The following is a 17,258-nucleotide window of genomic DNA, read 5'->3' on the forward strand; positions in this document are numbered from 1 at the left end:
CCTTAGAGCAAGTCTTCACCCTAATATTTAATGATTTATATTGTGAGGTCCTAAATAAGGCCCCACAATTACAGGAAGGTGTGTCCACACACACGCACGCACTTAATCACTTAGGGTCTTGTGGCTTGTATCACTATCATGCTGTGTGCTTATGTTGTGCTACTGCCCTCTTCTGGTGCTTGCAGGATGTGCTGGAGGAGTGGTTGATGTGCCAGCGCTCCTGGCTCTACTTGGAGCCCATCTTTAGCTCTGATGATATCAACCAGCAGCTGCCTGTGGAAGGAAAAAGATACCAGCAAATGGAGCAAACATGGAGGAGAGTCATGAAAAGTGCCTTTAATAATAGAAAGGTCAGAGCCCCCACAACACTTTGTATTAAATGACAAAAGTTTTTGTTTTAATACAGAGATGTGTTTGACCAGATGATGGTGATGCTCATTTGTTTGGTGTAAACTGTAACTGTATAATTTTGCATTTATCTATAGGTGATTGAGCTGTGTTCAGATGCTCGTCTACTAAACAAACTGAAAGAATGCAATGCACTCTTGGAGCAGGTGCAGAAGGGTCTCAGTGACTACTTGGAGACAAAACGAGGATCCTTCCCCAGGTAAGCATCATTATAAGTGTCCCGAAAGTGTCCTCTTTCTCTCAGTTTCCATGCTTAAATATGACCTGCTGTTGATTACACATACTTAGTACAATGCACTTTACAGTGAATATTTGTTTGTAGGTTTTACTTCTTGTCAGATGATGAGCTTCTTGAGATTCTGTCCCAGACCAAAGATCCTACTGCTGTACAACCACACTTGCGCAAATGCTTTGAGAACATTGCACAGGTTTGTTCCGTTTAGTTGCCTCTTTACAATTACTTTACTCATATGTAGCTGGTAGTTTGACATCCATACCACATGCAGTTGAGACTTCTTTTGGTTTTCAGCTGCAATTCCAGTCAGATCTACAGATCACACACATGTACTCTGGAGAGGGGGAGGAGGTGAAGCTGTTCCTGCCGGTGTGGCCTACAGGAAATGTGGAGGACTGGCTCAGGGATGTGGAGGAATCCATGAAGGCCACTCTGAGGGATAACATTGACCGCTCACTCAAAGTCTATCCTGAGGTCTGCAGCCCTGACTATGGCTTTGGTGTTTTTTGATGTATTTTCTAATCTTGCATTACTCATTGCTTTTTCAGGATGAGATATACAGTATTTAAGTTTGCCCTCTTTACCCCACAGCAACCTCGGGTAGAGTGGGTGCTATCGTGGCCTGGTCAAGTGGTGATAGCTGGCTGTCAGGTCTTCTGGACTGCTGAGGTGTCTGAGGCTTTGGAGCAGGGAGATTTGGCCAACCGCCTTTATCCCCAACTACAGACACAGGTAAGCACTTGGTATAAGACTGGGCAATATTCAGACTACATAACAAACGTCCATATTTTGCTAAAAATACACACATTCTGCTCACGTTGGCACTGAACATCGTACACACTGCAAGATACGGTATACTGACCTTCTTCCTTGTTGTGTCTGAAGCTGGGTGACTTGGTGCAGCTGGTGAGAGGACGTCTGTCTAAGATGCAGCGAGCTGTGTTGTCAGCCCTTATTGTCATAGAGGTCCATGCTAAAGATGTTGTAGCCAATCTGGTGGAGCAGGAGGTGTCAAGCATTAATGACTTTGAGTGGATCAGCCAGCTCAGGTTAACTGTTTGTTTTATTCTGTTTTTCTTTTTTTTTGGATGTTGGGTATTGGGGTCTACTAATCTGATAATCTGATAATGTTTGTAGATATTACTGGGCAAAGGATGACTTGTACATCCGAGCAGTGAACGCAGAGTTTTTGTATGGATATGAGTACCTTGGTAATTCCGGACGTCTGGTCATCACCCCGCTCACTGACAGGTAGTTATCTAATGTTGTTCACCTTGTTATTTTCTGAATGTCATATAGTCTTTTGAATACACCACTTTCCCCCTCTTTCAGATGCTACCTGACCCTAACAGGTGCTTTGCACCTTAAGTTTGGAGGTGCTCCTGCAGGTCCAGCAGGAACAGGAAAGACAGAAACCACGAAAGATCTGGGAAAGGCTCTGGCTATCCAGACAGTTGTTTTTAACTGCTCTGATCAACTGGACTTCATAGCTATGGGCAAGTTTCTGAAAGGACTTGCCAGGTGAGGGCCATTGTGATAAAATATTAGTTTTGCTGTTAAATATTACAAATCCTCCACCGGTCATATTCATGTTACAGTTTTTTCTGTCTTCCATTCCAGCTCTGGGGCCTGGGCATGTTTTGATGAGTTTAATCGTATTGATGTGGAAGTTTTGTCTGTGGTGGCACAACAGATCACCACTATACAAAAGGCCCAACAGCAGAGGGTGAGAAGCTGAGCCACTAGAAATTCACATGCTGGTACCTATTGTACTTGAGTTTTATAAGCTCTGTAAGTACTTGTACAGTATGTGCGAATTGAGAAAGTGACCTGTCTTTTAAAGTAAAGTAAAATTCGAAATAAATTTTTACATTTAATAACGTACTTTTCTATTATGAAGTTTTAAAATATACATGTTGGTATTGTTGTTTTACAAGTATAAAACTTTATTTAAACTAGCACTACATTCCTCTCATCTTGTGTATCTCTAAAATATTTGTGTGTATGCTGGGTTTTTAGGCAGAGCGGTTTGTGTTTGAGGGGACAGAGATTCCTCTTGTTCCTTCTTGTGCCGTATTCATCACGATGAATCCTGGTTACGCTGGACGCACCGAACTGCCTGACAATCTCAAGGTTTGAAAGGATAATTGAGTTTTAAATAACTGAATGACACTGAGGATAAACAGATGGGGCTTAACAAAGGAGATTATTATCTTCTACAGGCCTTGTTTCGTCCTGTGGCCATGATGGTTCCTGACTATGCGATGATAGCTGAGATCTCATTGTATTCATTTGGCTTCAGTGATGCGAAAGTCCTCTCCAAGAAGATCACCACCACGTTCAAGCTCTCCTCTGAACAGCTTAGCTCTCAGGTACTGTATGGATTCAGAGAAGATCAGTGCTAGCATCAGTTTAATCTTCACAAACATTTCTGCCTGCCAAGAAAGGATTTGTCCAGGATGTATGTGACATTGAAAAAGCAAGTTAGCCTTATCTCTTTATATTTTAACAGGCATACAAATACACAGGACTGACATATTCTGGAGAGGAGGGAAAGAAGTGTGTGTATGTGTATGTATATATGAATAACAATAATATAAACATATGCTGACATTTGTTCTTGTTTATATGAAGGATCATTATGATTTTGGCATGAGAGCTGTGAAGACTGTGATCTCAGCTGCTGGAAACCTGAAGAGAGAAAATCCTGACATGAATGAGGTGAGAAATGTTTTTTTTTTTTTGTTTATACTGCGAACAAAGTATAAGAAAACCTACCTGTCCAATTAATATGTTATCCTTATGTTTTTTTCCCAGGAGCTGATCTGCCTACGGGCCATTCTAGATGTCAATGTGCCAAAGTTTTTACAAGATGACCTGAAGCTCTTCAATGGTATTGTCTCTGATCTTTTCCCTAAGACAAAGCAGGAGCCAATCAACTATGGTGCACTTGAAGAGTCCATGCGTAATGTTTGTGCTGAAAAGAACCTCAAAGATGTGGATGGTTAGTGTTTCTCAAAGCACAGACATGTTTTCAAATGTGCAGTTACCTGTTTTTTTTCTAGAATGAGTACATGTCAATATTGTGGTGCTTTGCAGGGTATATTAGTAAGTGTGTTCAGCTCTATGAGACCACTGTGGTGCGACATGGCCTGATGTTGGTGGGACCCTCTGGATCGGGCAAAACCAAGGTGAGTTTTTTACTTGTCAGTGAATTGTTGGCAGTTTTGTTCACAGCCCTTCGAAATTGACAGCGTTGGTTGGTTTGCATTGTGGTGTCCTATATGTACGAGTTACTGTGGTATGTTTTTAGTGTTACGAGGTTCTAGGTGCAGCAATAACTGCTCTGAAGGGTCAGCCCTCTGTGAGTGGTGGTGTGTATGAAGCGGTTCAGATATATGTCCTCAACCCCAAGTCTATCACCATGGGACAGCTCTACGGGGAGTATGACTTGCTCACACATGAGTGGTAAGTGATCTACACAAACTACAGAACAAAAAATCAGACTCATACTGTATAAACACACACACACACATTTTGCCTTTTTTCTAACTTATAGGACAGATGGTATCCTCTCATCTCTTATCCGCGGAGGTGCAGCATCCATGGACAAAGAGAAAAAGTGGTACATGTTTGATGGGCCAGTGGATGCTGTATGGATTGAGAACATGAACACTGTGCTGGATGACAACAAGAAACTGTGCCTGAGCTCTGGGGAAATCATCAAGCTCACCGATGTAAGGTTTCATTTTCACAGACTGCTGTCTTCTGTCCCTCTTGAGACTCTTTGGTCTTCTTCTTCCTCTTGCAGGTCATGACCATGATGTTTGAGGTCCAAGACTTGGCTGTGGCATCTCCGGCCACAGTGTCTCGCTGCGGTATGGTATACCTGGAGCCCAGTATTCTGGGCCTCGTCCCTTTCACAGAGTGTTGGCTGAAGCGCATCCCTGAAGCCCTGAAACCGTACACGAAGCAGCTTGAGTCGCTGTTTGCCAGATTCCTACAGGTGAAAGTGGAGAACATGACTTAGAGAGAATAGCAGGGAATCTTTAGTAGCTTGTAACGGTATGAACAATGTACTGCTTTTGTTTTTATTTTTCTGTTCTTTTGCCCAGGACTCCATCACATTTGTCCGCACATCAGTAAAGGAGGTCATTGCATCCCTGGACAGCAACCTCTCCTGCAGTCTGCTTAAACTTATGGACTGCTTCTTCAATCCATTTGATGTTAAAGAGGTGTGTACAACTTCTCTGTACCAGAATAGATGAAACTGCTCTTTTGTGTATGTGAATTTTGTTGATGATTGTGATCCCCTGACCAATTCCTTGTTGTCTTGTAGGGTGAGAAGCCACCGTCTCAAAAGAAACTGGACCGTCTGAGTGAGCTGATTGAGCCCTGGTTCTTTTTCTCTCTGGTATGGAGTGTAGGTGGCACAGGAGAAGCAGCCAGTCGTAAGCTCTTCAGTGTTTGGCTCAAGAACAAAATGGCAGAAGAAAAGGTCAATCACCATCTCTGTTTGAGTTTCAAATACCAATTATTTCTTATGTAATTTGTATTGATAGTTGGATTATCCCTTGACAGAGGTATATTTTAATTAATAATATTTTTGTCTTTCAGATTCAGTTATGCTTTCCAGAGGAGGCCCTCGTATATGACTACAGGCTTGATGATGCAGGGATTAGTAATTTGGAGGATGACGATGAAGACGAGGAAAGAAAAGTAAATAGATGCAAGATCATACAGATTTTTCATGCAGCCAAGACCATCACATGCGTTTTTGCTTTTCTGATGCTTGTTTTGCTTGTACTTCAGGTCCAGTGGGTCAGCTGGATGAATTCTGCACAGAGCGTTGTGATCACCCCAGAGACAAATTATGCTGACATCATTGTTCCCACTGCTGACACAGTGAGAATGTCCTTCCTCATGGATCTGCTTTTGACCAATAAAAAGCCTGTGAGTGCTTTGATTGTAGTGGAACTTCACACTTCTGTCTAAAAATTAGAGAAAGACTGAAGTGGTTTTTCAGTTTGGGTACCGATTAGTAGTAATCAAGGAGACAACTCATTTTTTGAATGTGACGCACATAACCAGTGATGGAATGTAACTAACTGAATTACTGTGCATAACTGCAATTCGGGGTGAGTTGCAGTTTACTATTTTTTACTACCATGCTGCTACTTTTGGAGGCAAACATTGTGCTTTTTACTACATTTTACTACATTTATTTGTTTACGTAAGTCATCAGATGTAGAGAGATCAAGATATCAATGTATTCTTGCTACTACAAATACTTTTGTTTGGAATGAAAGTTAAAAAAAGCATGTGATGTATTAACTTGTTAGTATAAACTGTGAACATTTTATGCTGAAGCACTTATTCAAAATCCAATCATGCTTCACATTAAAATGCTTTTGTTCGAAAAAGGAATGATTACAGTAGATTTACATTCTGTGGTTTAGGTGCTCTGCATTGGGCCAACTGGGACAGGAAAGACCCTGACCATGTCAGACAAGCTGCTGAAGAACATGCCTGCTGAGTACATCACACACTTCCTCATGTTCTCTGCTCGCACTTCAGCCAACCAGACTCAAGATTACGTTGACAGTAAACTAGATAAAAGGTATGCATGCTCTACTAGCTACACATTATTTACAGTGCAACAGCATGTTTGTGACTCACCATTTCAATGATGCATGTGTCAGGCGGAAAGGTGTGTTTGGACCTCCAATTGGGAAGCATTTCATCTTCTTCATTGATGATCTAAACATGCCAATGTTGGAGACCTATGGTGCTCAGCCTCCTATTGAGCTGCTGAGGCAGTGGATGGACCATGGAGGCTGGTACGACAGGAAACAGATAGGTGAGAATGCTGCAGTTTTAGAGTTAGCTCACTAGTAGTTCATTGCTGTGGTAGTGTTTCTTTATGCCTTCAGTTCAATTCAATTAAACTTTATTGATCTCCGGGGGGGATTAGTTTGTGAATTTTAAATGTTGTGATACACAGATTTGGGTTTTGTTGTTTTCACTCAGAAATGCTAGATATCTCATTATATTAAGCCTCTCTTTTCCCTTCTCATCTCATTTTCCTGTCCGTTCTCCACAGGTACATTCAAGCACATAGTGGACATCAATTTTGCTTGTGCCATGGGACCCCCGGGTGGAGGTCGGAACCCCATCACCCAGCGCTTCACACGCCACTTCAACTTCTTGTCCTTCACTGAAATGGAGGATACCAGCAAGAAAAAGATTTTTTCCACCATTCTGGGCAGTTGGATGGGTGAGTTGGGCTGCTAATCTGTCTTTGAACTTACATTAGCTTGTGAAAACAAAGTAATAACAATTTCTGACTATGTTTGTTCTGTTTCAGATGGAAATATGAGTAAAAAGGAGCCAGGCAGTGAGTCAGGGACACATAGAAACAAAGTAGACAGAGAGTGAAAAGTGTATGAAACATCTTTAATAACATAAGCATAAGTTTGTATACCTATGATATAAAAACATACAAAACATATATGAGTAATTGTCAGTTTAAGTCATTTTATTCATTTAGCACATATTATAGAACTTTTTTGAAATAAAGTAAAAAAAAAAAAAATCAGTGGTTCTCCAAAGCTTGTGAAAGTGTTTTCTGAAAAATCATTGTCTCAAAATCCTACAATAAAAAGATTTTTACATACGTTTCTTATTTTAATGTTATCACTTCTTTCTTCTATCCTGCTGTTTGTCATCAGGACCTGTGCCAGCTATCCAGCCAATGAATGAGTCTCTTGTAGACGCTACTATCCGAGTCTATTCTACCATTACCTCTCAGCTCCTCCCAACACCAACCAAGTCCCATTATACCTTCAACCTCAGAGACCTATCCAAAGTCTTCCAGGGCATTCTCATGGCTGAGGCTGGAATGATTGAGGTAGTCAGATACAACAGAGTCAAATTTCACATAATCAAATTTTTATTGAAGTAGAAGTGAAGTAGAAAATCATTTGATCTATGAGGTTACAATTTGTGCTGCTATAGCATAACTGTAGACATATTATTGGTGTCCTGGAATAATCATCTATGAAGACGTTCACACCTATTGAAAGGTGCATTTAGAAATTACCAATGTAAAAGGTGTGTTTCTCATTACTGTGGTGATTTTAGGACAAATTGCAGCTGCTGCAGCTGTGGTACCATGAAAACTGCCGGGTTTTCCAAGACCGCCTGGTGTGTGCTGAGGACAGGGACTGGTTCAACAGGCTCCTGAAGGACTGCATCCAGGAGTTTGACTGCACCTTTGAAGAAGTTGTCCCCTGCCAACCTGTTTTATATGGAGATTTTATGATTCCTGGAGCTGACCACAAAGTCTACACAACCATACAAGACAAGGAAAAGGTGAGTGATGCTAACCAGTGTTGGATATACTTTAAGAGGGTAACTGTACTCTTCAGCAAAATGGTTGTATTTATACCCCTATATTATGCTAACTAGTTGGTTAAAGTCATGGAGGAATACATGGAAGACTACAACCAGATCAGTACCGCCAAGATGAAGCTGGTGCTCTTCATGGATGCCATTGAGCATGTGTGTCGCATCAGCCGCATCCTGCGCCAGCCCCTGGGCAACGCTCTGCTGCTCGGAGTGGGGGGAAGCGGTCGCCAGTCACTCACTAAGCTGGCCTCGTATATGTGAGATTCCCACATTTTACACAACTCAAATGCCAGCAGACTGAACATAATTTTCATGAAACAGAAGGGTTTTTTCTCCAAATATCTGCTTTTAATGGATCACATTCAAGGCTGGATCTCAAAATTATCATACCAGTAACAATACCAGTGTTCCTAAAGTGATACCGACATTGAGTGCTTCAGTCGATACCCATCATGTGAATGAAAGCGTTTACTTGCTTAAAATGCCACCATTGAACTGCCAGCTCCATCAAACACACAGGACACTAGTGACACAGCTTGTGTCTGTAAGCAAAACCACATGAGTATTTTTTTCTTTTTAGATCTTGGTATAAAAAGAATCAAATGTAAGTACTGTTTTCCTGGGGAAGTTCAATGCTGCTGGGTTATTTTGGTCGGTACCTTAAAGATATGTGAACCGATGCCCAACCCTACACTGCTGGCTTTCGTATGTTTTCTATACTGTAATGTTGCTGTTGACCTTTCAGTGATGATTCTTGCACACACAGGAGCTGAATTTGAATTTCCTTGTAAGGTTGTTAAACCATAAAGTGTACACAATTTCCTGTTCCTGTTAATCCATTTGTCCATCTTCAGGTCAGATTATGAGTGTTTCCAGATTGAGCTGGCTAAGAACTATGGTCAGACAGAGTGGAGAGAAGATATTAAAAGCATCATGCTCAAGGCAGGTCTTCAGAACCAGCAAATCACCTTCCTCTTTGTAGACACACAGGTAAATGATGTCACTCTTTTATCACCTACTTCAAAATACTCAATGTGTTGTAGATTACTAGAATCAGTGGGATATCGTTTTGCTGCTGGCCCTTATTTTTAGTCTTTTCAGGAGAGCATAAACAAAATGCAAAATGTAGATCTATGTGTATAATCTAAGTGATCTAAAGCATACAATGTATAAAGTCATGTATCTATTCCAGAAGACAAGGAAGCATTTTCCTCATTAGTACCTTCATGTTAATCCCCCAGATTAAGAGTGAGTCCTTCCTGGAGGATATCAACAACATTTTGAACTCCGGAGATGTTCCCAACCTGTATGCAACAGATGAGCAGGAGCGCATCATGACAGCTATGAAGCCAGTGGTGCAAGACCTGGGCCAGCAGCCAACTAAAACCAATCTTATGGCTGCCTACATCAGGAGGGTCCGCAGCAACATCCACACTGTACTCTGCATGAGGTTAGTAGTTGTACAAGGTTTTGTTTACTTGATCAAAAGCAAAGCAAATTAAAAGAAGTAGATAAAGTTTCTCCATCCATTTTTGTTCTCCATATACCCTTCCTCCTCTTCACTTCCTCTTCTACAGTCCTATCGGTGAGGTGTTTCGTGCACGGTTGAGACAGTTTCCCTCGCTGGTCACATGTTGTACCATAGACTGGTTCAATGCCTGGCCAGAAGAGGCTCTGCAGGCCGTGGCTACTTCATTTCTTAATGAGCTGCCTGAGCTGGAAGCCAGCCCCACAGCCATAAAGGGACTGGTGAGGACTGGTGTTTGCGTGTGTGTGAGCTTTATTGGTATGAAGGTTTAAAAATAACATTGGCACATCAAGGATGGACTGTACATCAAATAATATCTGTGATTTAAATATCCCTAAGTAGAAAGAAACTTGACCTCACCAACAAACAAAATGTATCAACAAGCTAATTGTTGCATACTATAGAATCTCTGTACAGTGTACAGTATCTTACATATATTTATGGCTGTCACACTGAGCCCACACTGAGTTTGTCTTATCTCTTATGATAAGAGACTAGACATAAGGTGGGAAAGCCACAAGATATGTGAATGTTGGTCATAATGACTTGAAACGTGCTTGAGAGAGACTCTCAGACACAATCATCATGAACTTGTTACAATATATATGCAGTGATGCAGTACAACTAGACGTGACCAACATAATGTTTCAGATTTACTGCCACTCCACAAGTCTCAAAAAATGTGCAGTTTTATTAATCTAGGTGAGACAATGTATTCTTACCCATTGAATCAGTGATATATACGATAATGAGAAAATGTAGTGTGCTTATATACTTGTTTGTGAATTTATACTTAAGAGTGGCCAAGAGAAAACAAACTGATCATTTTTTAGTAAACATAGAGAAAAAGGTTCAGACATAAGAAAAGGAAATAAATTATTTGGAAAGGACATAACAAACCCAAAAACAACTACTGCATGTTCACCATACGCAAGAAACTTCTTTGCAAATTTATTGTTATACCTTGGGTATAAGGTATAACAATACCTACCTACTGCCTAAAAAGGAAAGGAAAAAGGAAAACTACAATCAACAATACTAAAATAATTTTTGTTAAGCACAATCCCTCCTTAATTTCTTCCCCTTTCCAGACAATGATGTGTGTGAAGATCCACCAGATGGTAGCCATAAAGTGTGAACAGTACCTGGCTGAGCTTTCTCGACACAACTATGTCACACCGAAGAGTTACCTCGAATTGCTCAAAATTTTCTCAAATCTCACTGGATGCAAGAAGCAAGAACTTTGCAGTGCTCGTCAGCGCATGAAGACTGGCCTGGACAAGGTAAGGAGCTGGACTCGACTAAGTAATGACAATGTAGATTTAATTATCCATCCATCCATCCATCCATCTATTTGCTATACCGCTTACCGTTTAATTAATATAAATTTAATTAATGACAATATAAATTTAATAGGATTGCTTAATTAGCAATCTAAAGTGACCACCTGTTCATCTTTGATCCTGTAGCTTCTTAGCACAGCAGAGGATGTGAGTAAGATGCAAGAGGAGCTTGAGACAATGAGACCTCTTCTAGAGGAGGCTACTAAGGACACTGAAGTCACTATGGAGACCATCAAAGTAAGAGAAAATAAACAGAGGTAGAAATGTTTGAGCCGTACACGCATCTTTGTATAGTCCTTCAATTCACTAGTCACTGATATGAATTGCACATTTTTTTCTGTATAGTGTTTGTTCCTTATATGCCCATGAGCTGTTTTTCTGGAAAACTTACCAGCTAATATCCCATGAACCTCGAGTGTGATTTATCATCTATGTTGCCAGAAAGACACAATGGTAGCAGAGGAGACCCGGAAGTCTGTGCAGGAAGAGGAGGCCAAAGCTTCAGAGAAAGCCCGTTTTGCAGGCGCCATTGCAGCAGATGCCCAGAGAGACTTGGATGAGGCTCTGCCTGCCCTGGATGCTGCCCTCGCCAGCCTCAAGTCACTCAACAAGAATGATGTCACTGAGGTCAGGGACCTTAATGATGGCTGGGAAAGATATCCTTCAAATGCTACTGCACTGGTAGTTTATATTTAGAATATAACTTTCTGAAAATTTTATTCTACAGGTGCGAGGCATGCAGCGACCTCCCCCAGGGGTGAAAATGGTTATGGAGGCAGTCTGTATTATGAAGGGCATCAAGCCCAAAAAGGTACCTGGTGAGAAGCCTGGTACCAAGATAGATGACTACTGGGAACCTGGTAAGGGTCTGCTACAAGACCCTGGCAAGTTTCTTGAGAGCCTCTTCAAGTATGATAAGGTAGAGCACATCCCTTATTGCCATGTCATTTTGTCTATAATGTATGTTGTCCTTTTCTCTCCAGAACATGGTTATTTTTTCATTAACCCTCTGAAGTCAGGCATAATTGTCAGTTGTTGACTATTTTTGATTCTAATTTTATATTTCAACTTTTCAAATTTTTTTTATCTTGCCATTTTGGAATCATTTTTGATCAGCACAACCTCACAAGTGTGATTTACTGTTATTTTTTTCATTTTGACATACTGTATTGACACACTGGACCTAAAATCACACAAAACTCTAAAACCCGACTGGGGAAAATGCGCTGAAGTGCACTGAATGAAGTGCGCTCAATGCGCTGGTGTTTACTGCGTCTTCTTGCATAAAATGCGCGCCCCAAACGCGCACCAAACGTGATGGCAATGGTCATGAAAAAAACAGTGCGTATATTTTTTATCATAACTCGGGTTTTACTTGACATATTAACAAAATTTTAAAACTGGTATATAGTTTGAGGTGCCCACTTTCGACACAAAAAAACTGAGATTCAGCGAGGCTGCGTCTTGCAGCTACGTCGTCTTAAAGTGGTCTTGTGATAAGGACGCGCCGGCACGTCTGTCGACTCCTGAGGGTTAAGATTTAATCTTAAGATGTAAAGTTTTATAAGTTTCAGTGTTTGATGCTGAAGTGGTCATTTCCTGTCTTTGAGAAGTCTTTCTTTCCACTTTTTCTTCCACTCGTCATTTTTGCAGGACAATATCCCAGACAGTGTGATCAGTTTAGTCCAGCCCTACATAGATAACGAGGAGTTCCAGCCAGCCTCCATTGCCAAGGTTTCCAAAGCCTGTACCTCCATTTGCCAGTGGGTGCGAGCTATGCACGTGTATCACTTTGTGGCCAAGGCCGTGGCCCCTAAAAGGGTAAAAATTGAAAAGCACTCTTGAGGAACTGTATTGGTTGTCAGTGTACGACAGTACTGTGCTTACATCTTTTTGATGAGAGAAATGAAAGAGTCATCTAAACATTAAAAATGTAAACATTTGTATAGCAAGCTCTCCAGGAGGCCCGGGAAGACTTAGCGGTGACCCAGCGCATCCTGGATGATGCCAAAGAAAAACTGGCAGCAGTTGAGGCCGGCATCGCCTCTTTGCAGGCCAAGTATCAGGACTGTCTGGCTAAGAAAGAGGAGCTGGACAAGAAGTATCAGCTGTGTGAGACCCGCCTTGTCCGAGCAGACAAGGTCAGAAGGAGGGATAGGATAATCAACTCTTCACTGAAATTTAGCATTTCAGCGGCACAGGAAACAGACCAGATGGGTTATAAACAATGGGATACAGATATGAAGACAACAGAAAAAAAACAAAACATATGGATAACAAATTAATGTTAGAAATGAAGAAGAAGAAGAAGAAATTAAATCTTGTTATAAACAGCATTTCACCCTAAATCAGTGTGTAAATGTAATATTTATGCAAAACCAAAGCAAAAGTGACATAGTAGGTACAGCATATTTGGAATATGTCAATTACACAACAAGTGCACCTAAAAATATATAAATATAACATGAACAGTTCATGTGAACTGAATAACAATATTTGATAAACATGTTCATGTATACATTTTAAATGCAGTATACTATAAATGGCAATATAATACAGTCAAAGGAGAATACAATTTTTTCAAGATGATTAACTTGATTGATAGTTATGCCGTGATGCATTTATCTTCACCAGCTCATAGGTGGACTGGCGGATGAGAAGGTGCGTTGGAAAGAAACAGTGCAGCATTTGGATTACATGGTCAATAATGTGGCAGGTGATGTGCTTCTGTCTGCAGCTTACATTGCGTACCTGGGACCCTTCACTGTAAGTGGATTGTTTGTGCATTAAAAGTTGCATTACACAAAATATACTATATATACATCATATACATCATTCACATTACAATAAACTGCATTTAATAACATGATGATGACAACATCAACATCAAAACATCAAAAAACTTTGCATTGAGCATTTGTTGCTCCAGTTCACTCAACTAAAAATCAGACTTATTACAGTTGTGAATTTCGAACTTAATTGTTAAGTCCAGTAGAAAACTTATCAGATGTATCACGTATGAGAATTCAGTAGGATAGCCACAGTGTGTCACTGTTTCTGTTTGTTCCGTAATTTGTTATATTTGTGCTGATCAGCACTATTGCATGTCTATTTTTTGTTTTTGTTTAGGGGGAATACAGAGCAGCCATGGCACGGGAGTGGCTGCATTGTTTCAAAGAGCTAAATGTTCCACATACTGACGAACCAAACCTGATCAACACCCTTGGAGATCCAGTCAAGATCCGCTCCTGGCAGGTCAGAGCCAACCTGTCAGCAGCTTACCTTCAGGATCTAAGCCTCAAAACAGAGATCTTAATTGTTAATAGCCATACCAGCAGACTGACTTAGTTTTTTGAATGTTTTTACACTTAGGCTTTGATTGAAGTATCTTCTTTGTCATCATACATTGTCATTTGCGCAGATATCAGGTTTACCCAAGGATAACCTTTCGGTGGAGAATGGTGTGATTGCCCAGTACTCTTTGCGCTGGCCTCTCTTCATTGATCCTCAGGGACAAGCCAACACTTGGATCAAAAACATGGTGAGAGTGCTGATATGACTGTAACTGCAGAGGGTCTCAGTGAAAATTAGCCATATCAGTATTTTTCAATTGTCTCTTCATATCGCATATATTGCTTGTAATTCGACTTTAATTGCTAGTATCAAGAGCTGTCATAGCAGAGTATCGCGTTATTCAGTATGTTGCTAAACTAGGTTCAGTACATAAACAGGTACCTGCTCCTCTGGTAATCTTCTTGGTGTCTGGGTGAATCTAAATATCCACCCTCCAGACTTTTTTTGCCTTTTTAGTCGTCAATGAAAAACTACAACTTGACATCCATATTGTACTGAATTGTGGGTAATTATATCAATCAAGTCTGGTGAAGTCAGTACTCTGTACTCTGTAGAAGTCTGCAAAAAGTCTGCTTGAGGACCCTTGTGCACTGAATAAAATGTGGATATGGACAGCCATCAACACGAAAAGTCTGCGAGTCTATGAATCTATAAGTCTGCTAGAGCGAGTTTGGACATCTTGATTCCATTTGGATGTCCTGTGGTTGTATATAATCCAGTGCTCAGTCACACTTGCTTCCTGTTGTCACGCAGGAACGGGACAATGGATTGGAGGCCATGAAGCTAAGTGACCGGGACTTTCTGCGCAGCCTTGAGAATGCCATTCGCTTTGGTAAACCCTGCCTCTTGGAGAATGTAGGAGAGGAGTTGGATCCTGCCCTAGAACCTGTCTTGTTGCAACAGGTGAAAAAATATGGACATCTATTACCAACAAATGTCACTTGTAGAGTAAGGCAGTGTCAAACGCATGTTTACCCTGTTCTGCTATATTTTGGCCTTTAGACATTTAAGCAGCAAGGCAGCACAATGCTGAAACTGGGAGATTCAGTCATCCCTTACCATGAAGCCTTCAGAATGTACATCACCACCAAGCTGCCTAATCCACACTACTCTCCAGAGGTCTCCACCAACGTCACACTTATAAACTTCACCCTTTCGCCCAGGTAACATATCGATTCAATCAAATCGATTTAGGGCATTAACTTCTGAGAATTATGTTTTAGTCTTACTGTTTGTCTAAATGTACATTCTGTGTGTTCCCAGTGGTCTGGAGGACCAGTTGCTCGGTCAGGTGGTGGCTGAGGAACGTCCAGACCTGGAGGAGGCGAAGAACCAGCTGATCATCAGCAACGCCAAGATGAAACAGGACCTAAAAGAAATTGAGGATGAGATTCTGTTTCGACTCAGTTCTACAGAGGGAAACCCTGTGGACAACGAAGAACTTATCCAAGTGCTGGAGGCTTCCAAAATAAAGGCTGGAGAGATTAAGGTCAGATGGTGGGAAATGATATATATATAGCCTAACATGAAATTCTGAAATGTCTGTCATGGAAGTGTTTTCTTTCTCATATACAACCTGCTCCAGAACATCACATATGATACTATAGCTATCAAACTCATAAGCTGCTATTGTTGGGTTTTCCACTAATGCAAACTGGTTTTCCTGAAAGGTCAAAGTGATGGCGGCAGAGCAGACAGAGCAGGACATTGACGCCACCCGTTTGGAGTACGTGCCTGTGGCTGTACGCACACAAATCCTCTTCTTCTGTGTATCTGATCTGTCCGGTGTTGACCCCATGTACCAGTACTCACTGGAGTGGTTCCTTGGCATCTTCATGGCTGGCATTGCTAACTCTGAGAGAGCAGGTAGAAAGACATTCCACAGAAAATTTTACTGAAAAATCATTAGGAGTGGTTTCTGATTTTGAAACAAGTATGTAAAAATACAAGATGTAACAAGACAATAACAACAAGATGCAAAAAATATTTTTCTGCTTCCACTCATTTTTGACATTTGCCTCACAGACACAGTGGAAAAGAGAATCGCCAACATCAATGAATATTTCACCTTCAGCCTGTACAGCAACGTGTGCCGCAGCTTGTTTGAGAAGCACAAGCTCATGTTTGCCTTCCTCCTATGCGCACGCATCATGATGAATGACACCAAAATTGATATGGTGAGCAAAAGCAGAGTTTGCTTTACCTCTTTAATTTCCTGTAGGAAGTCAAGTCGTACATTTGATGAAATCTGCATTGTCTTTTTGTGACAGGCTGAGTGGCGCTACCTTCTATCTGGAGGGATGCCTGTCCAAGAGCTGATCAACCCAGCAGTCAGCTGGCTGTCTGAGCGTGCCTGGCAGGACATCCTGGGCCTCAGCGCTCTGGACAATTTCAGCAACCTGGCGGAGAGCTTCACTGAACATCTGCATGGTTTCAAAGCAATTTTTGATAGCAACCAGCCTCACAGGCATGCATGGATTACTATTATGCCAACAAATGCACGTTTGTTTCCTTCATTTGTGCTGTGCAATAGATGTCAATATCATACCTTGTGCAATTGTGTTTGTCTGCCTGTAGGGAGCCTCTCCCAGGAGAGTGGGACACAAAGCTGGACTCATTCCAGAAGCTGTTGGTCCTGCGCTGTCTGAGGGCTGACTGTCTCGTTCAAGGCCTGCAGGACTTTGTCTCAGCTCAGCTGGGACAGCGCTTCATAGAACCTCAGGTAGAGTCCATGTCCTCTTTAATCTAATGTTGATGTCAACATCAATATGTATGTTTTGACTCAGTAGGTATTCTTATACTGTATCTGTGACTGTGACTTAGAAGTATGGTAAAGTCAACATGGCAATAATGGCTCTTTATGTTTTGGTTGTGTGGTTTGTTCAGTGCAAACATCATTTTATATTTAGTACAGAACGAACTATGCTAACTTCAACTGAAAATGATTTCTCGTTGTTTGCAGTACATGTTTATAGCTTGT

At 41.2% G+C, this 17,258-nt stretch overlaps 1 protein-coding gene across 1 annotated transcript in view; it reads left to right on the forward strand.

Annotated features, from left to right (window-relative positions):
• The window catches only part of dnah1 (dynein, axonemal, heavy chain 1), a 31,358-nt gene that overhangs the window by 7,516 nt on the left and 6,584 nt on the right, over positions 1–17,258 (forward strand). Inside the window, exons 22-68 of the mRNA XM_046384590.1 lie at positions 186–350; positions 486–607; positions 731–836; positions 938–1,117; positions 1,235–1,375; positions 1,529–1,692; positions 1,781–1,894; positions 1,976–2,164; positions 2,264–2,369; positions 2,663–2,776; positions 2,866–3,015; positions 3,278–3,364; positions 3,461–3,647; positions 3,743–3,834; positions 3,957–4,111; positions 4,203–4,380; positions 4,455–4,649; positions 4,759–4,878; positions 4,983–5,141; positions 5,261–5,362; positions 5,456–5,596; positions 6,103–6,263; positions 6,346–6,503; positions 6,747–6,920; positions 7,011–7,040; positions 7,375–7,553; positions 7,787–8,017; positions 8,114–8,310; positions 8,908–9,043; positions 9,295–9,503; positions 9,631–9,802; positions 10,673–10,864; positions 11,051–11,161; positions 11,366–11,551; positions 11,652–11,843; positions 12,578–12,745; positions 12,874–13,065; positions 13,559–13,690; positions 14,054–14,179; positions 14,346–14,465; positions 15,032–15,181; positions 15,281–15,441; positions 15,542–15,767; positions 15,949–16,144; positions 16,304–16,455; positions 16,549–16,745; positions 16,856–17,000. Coding sequence (XP_046240546.1) covers positions 186–350; positions 486–607; positions 731–836; positions 938–1,117; positions 1,235–1,375; positions 1,529–1,692; positions 1,781–1,894; positions 1,976–2,164; positions 2,264–2,369; positions 2,663–2,776; positions 2,866–3,015; positions 3,278–3,364; positions 3,461–3,647; positions 3,743–3,834; positions 3,957–4,111; positions 4,203–4,380; positions 4,455–4,649; positions 4,759–4,878; positions 4,983–5,141; positions 5,261–5,362; positions 5,456–5,596; positions 6,103–6,263; positions 6,346–6,503; positions 6,747–6,920; positions 7,011–7,040; positions 7,375–7,553; positions 7,787–8,017; positions 8,114–8,310; positions 8,908–9,043; positions 9,295–9,503; positions 9,631–9,802; positions 10,673–10,864; positions 11,051–11,161; positions 11,366–11,551; positions 11,652–11,843; positions 12,578–12,745; positions 12,874–13,065; positions 13,559–13,690; positions 14,054–14,179; positions 14,346–14,465; positions 15,032–15,181; positions 15,281–15,441; positions 15,542–15,767; positions 15,949–16,144; positions 16,304–16,455; positions 16,549–16,745; positions 16,856–17,000 — 7,260 coding nt within the window. The remainder of the gene's footprint in view (positions 1–185; positions 351–485; positions 608–730; positions 837–937; positions 1,118–1,234; positions 1,376–1,528; positions 1,693–1,780; positions 1,895–1,975; positions 2,165–2,263; positions 2,370–2,662; positions 2,777–2,865; positions 3,016–3,277; positions 3,365–3,460; positions 3,648–3,742; positions 3,835–3,956; positions 4,112–4,202; positions 4,381–4,454; positions 4,650–4,758; positions 4,879–4,982; positions 5,142–5,260; positions 5,363–5,455; positions 5,597–6,102; positions 6,264–6,345; positions 6,504–6,746; positions 6,921–7,010; positions 7,041–7,374; positions 7,554–7,786; positions 8,018–8,113; positions 8,311–8,907; positions 9,044–9,294; positions 9,504–9,630; positions 9,803–10,672; positions 10,865–11,050; positions 11,162–11,365; positions 11,552–11,651; positions 11,844–12,577; positions 12,746–12,873; positions 13,066–13,558; positions 13,691–14,053; positions 14,180–14,345; positions 14,466–15,031; positions 15,182–15,280; positions 15,442–15,541; positions 15,768–15,948; positions 16,145–16,303; positions 16,456–16,548; positions 16,746–16,855; positions 17,001–17,258) is intronic.

Source organism: Scatophagus argus, chromosome 3 (genome assembly GCF_020382885.2).
Source record: "Scatophagus argus isolate fScaArg1 chromosome 3, fScaArg1.pri, whole genome shotgun sequence".
Classification (NCBI taxonomy): domain Eukaryota; kingdom Metazoa; phylum Chordata; class Actinopteri; family Scatophagidae; genus Scatophagus; species Scatophagus argus.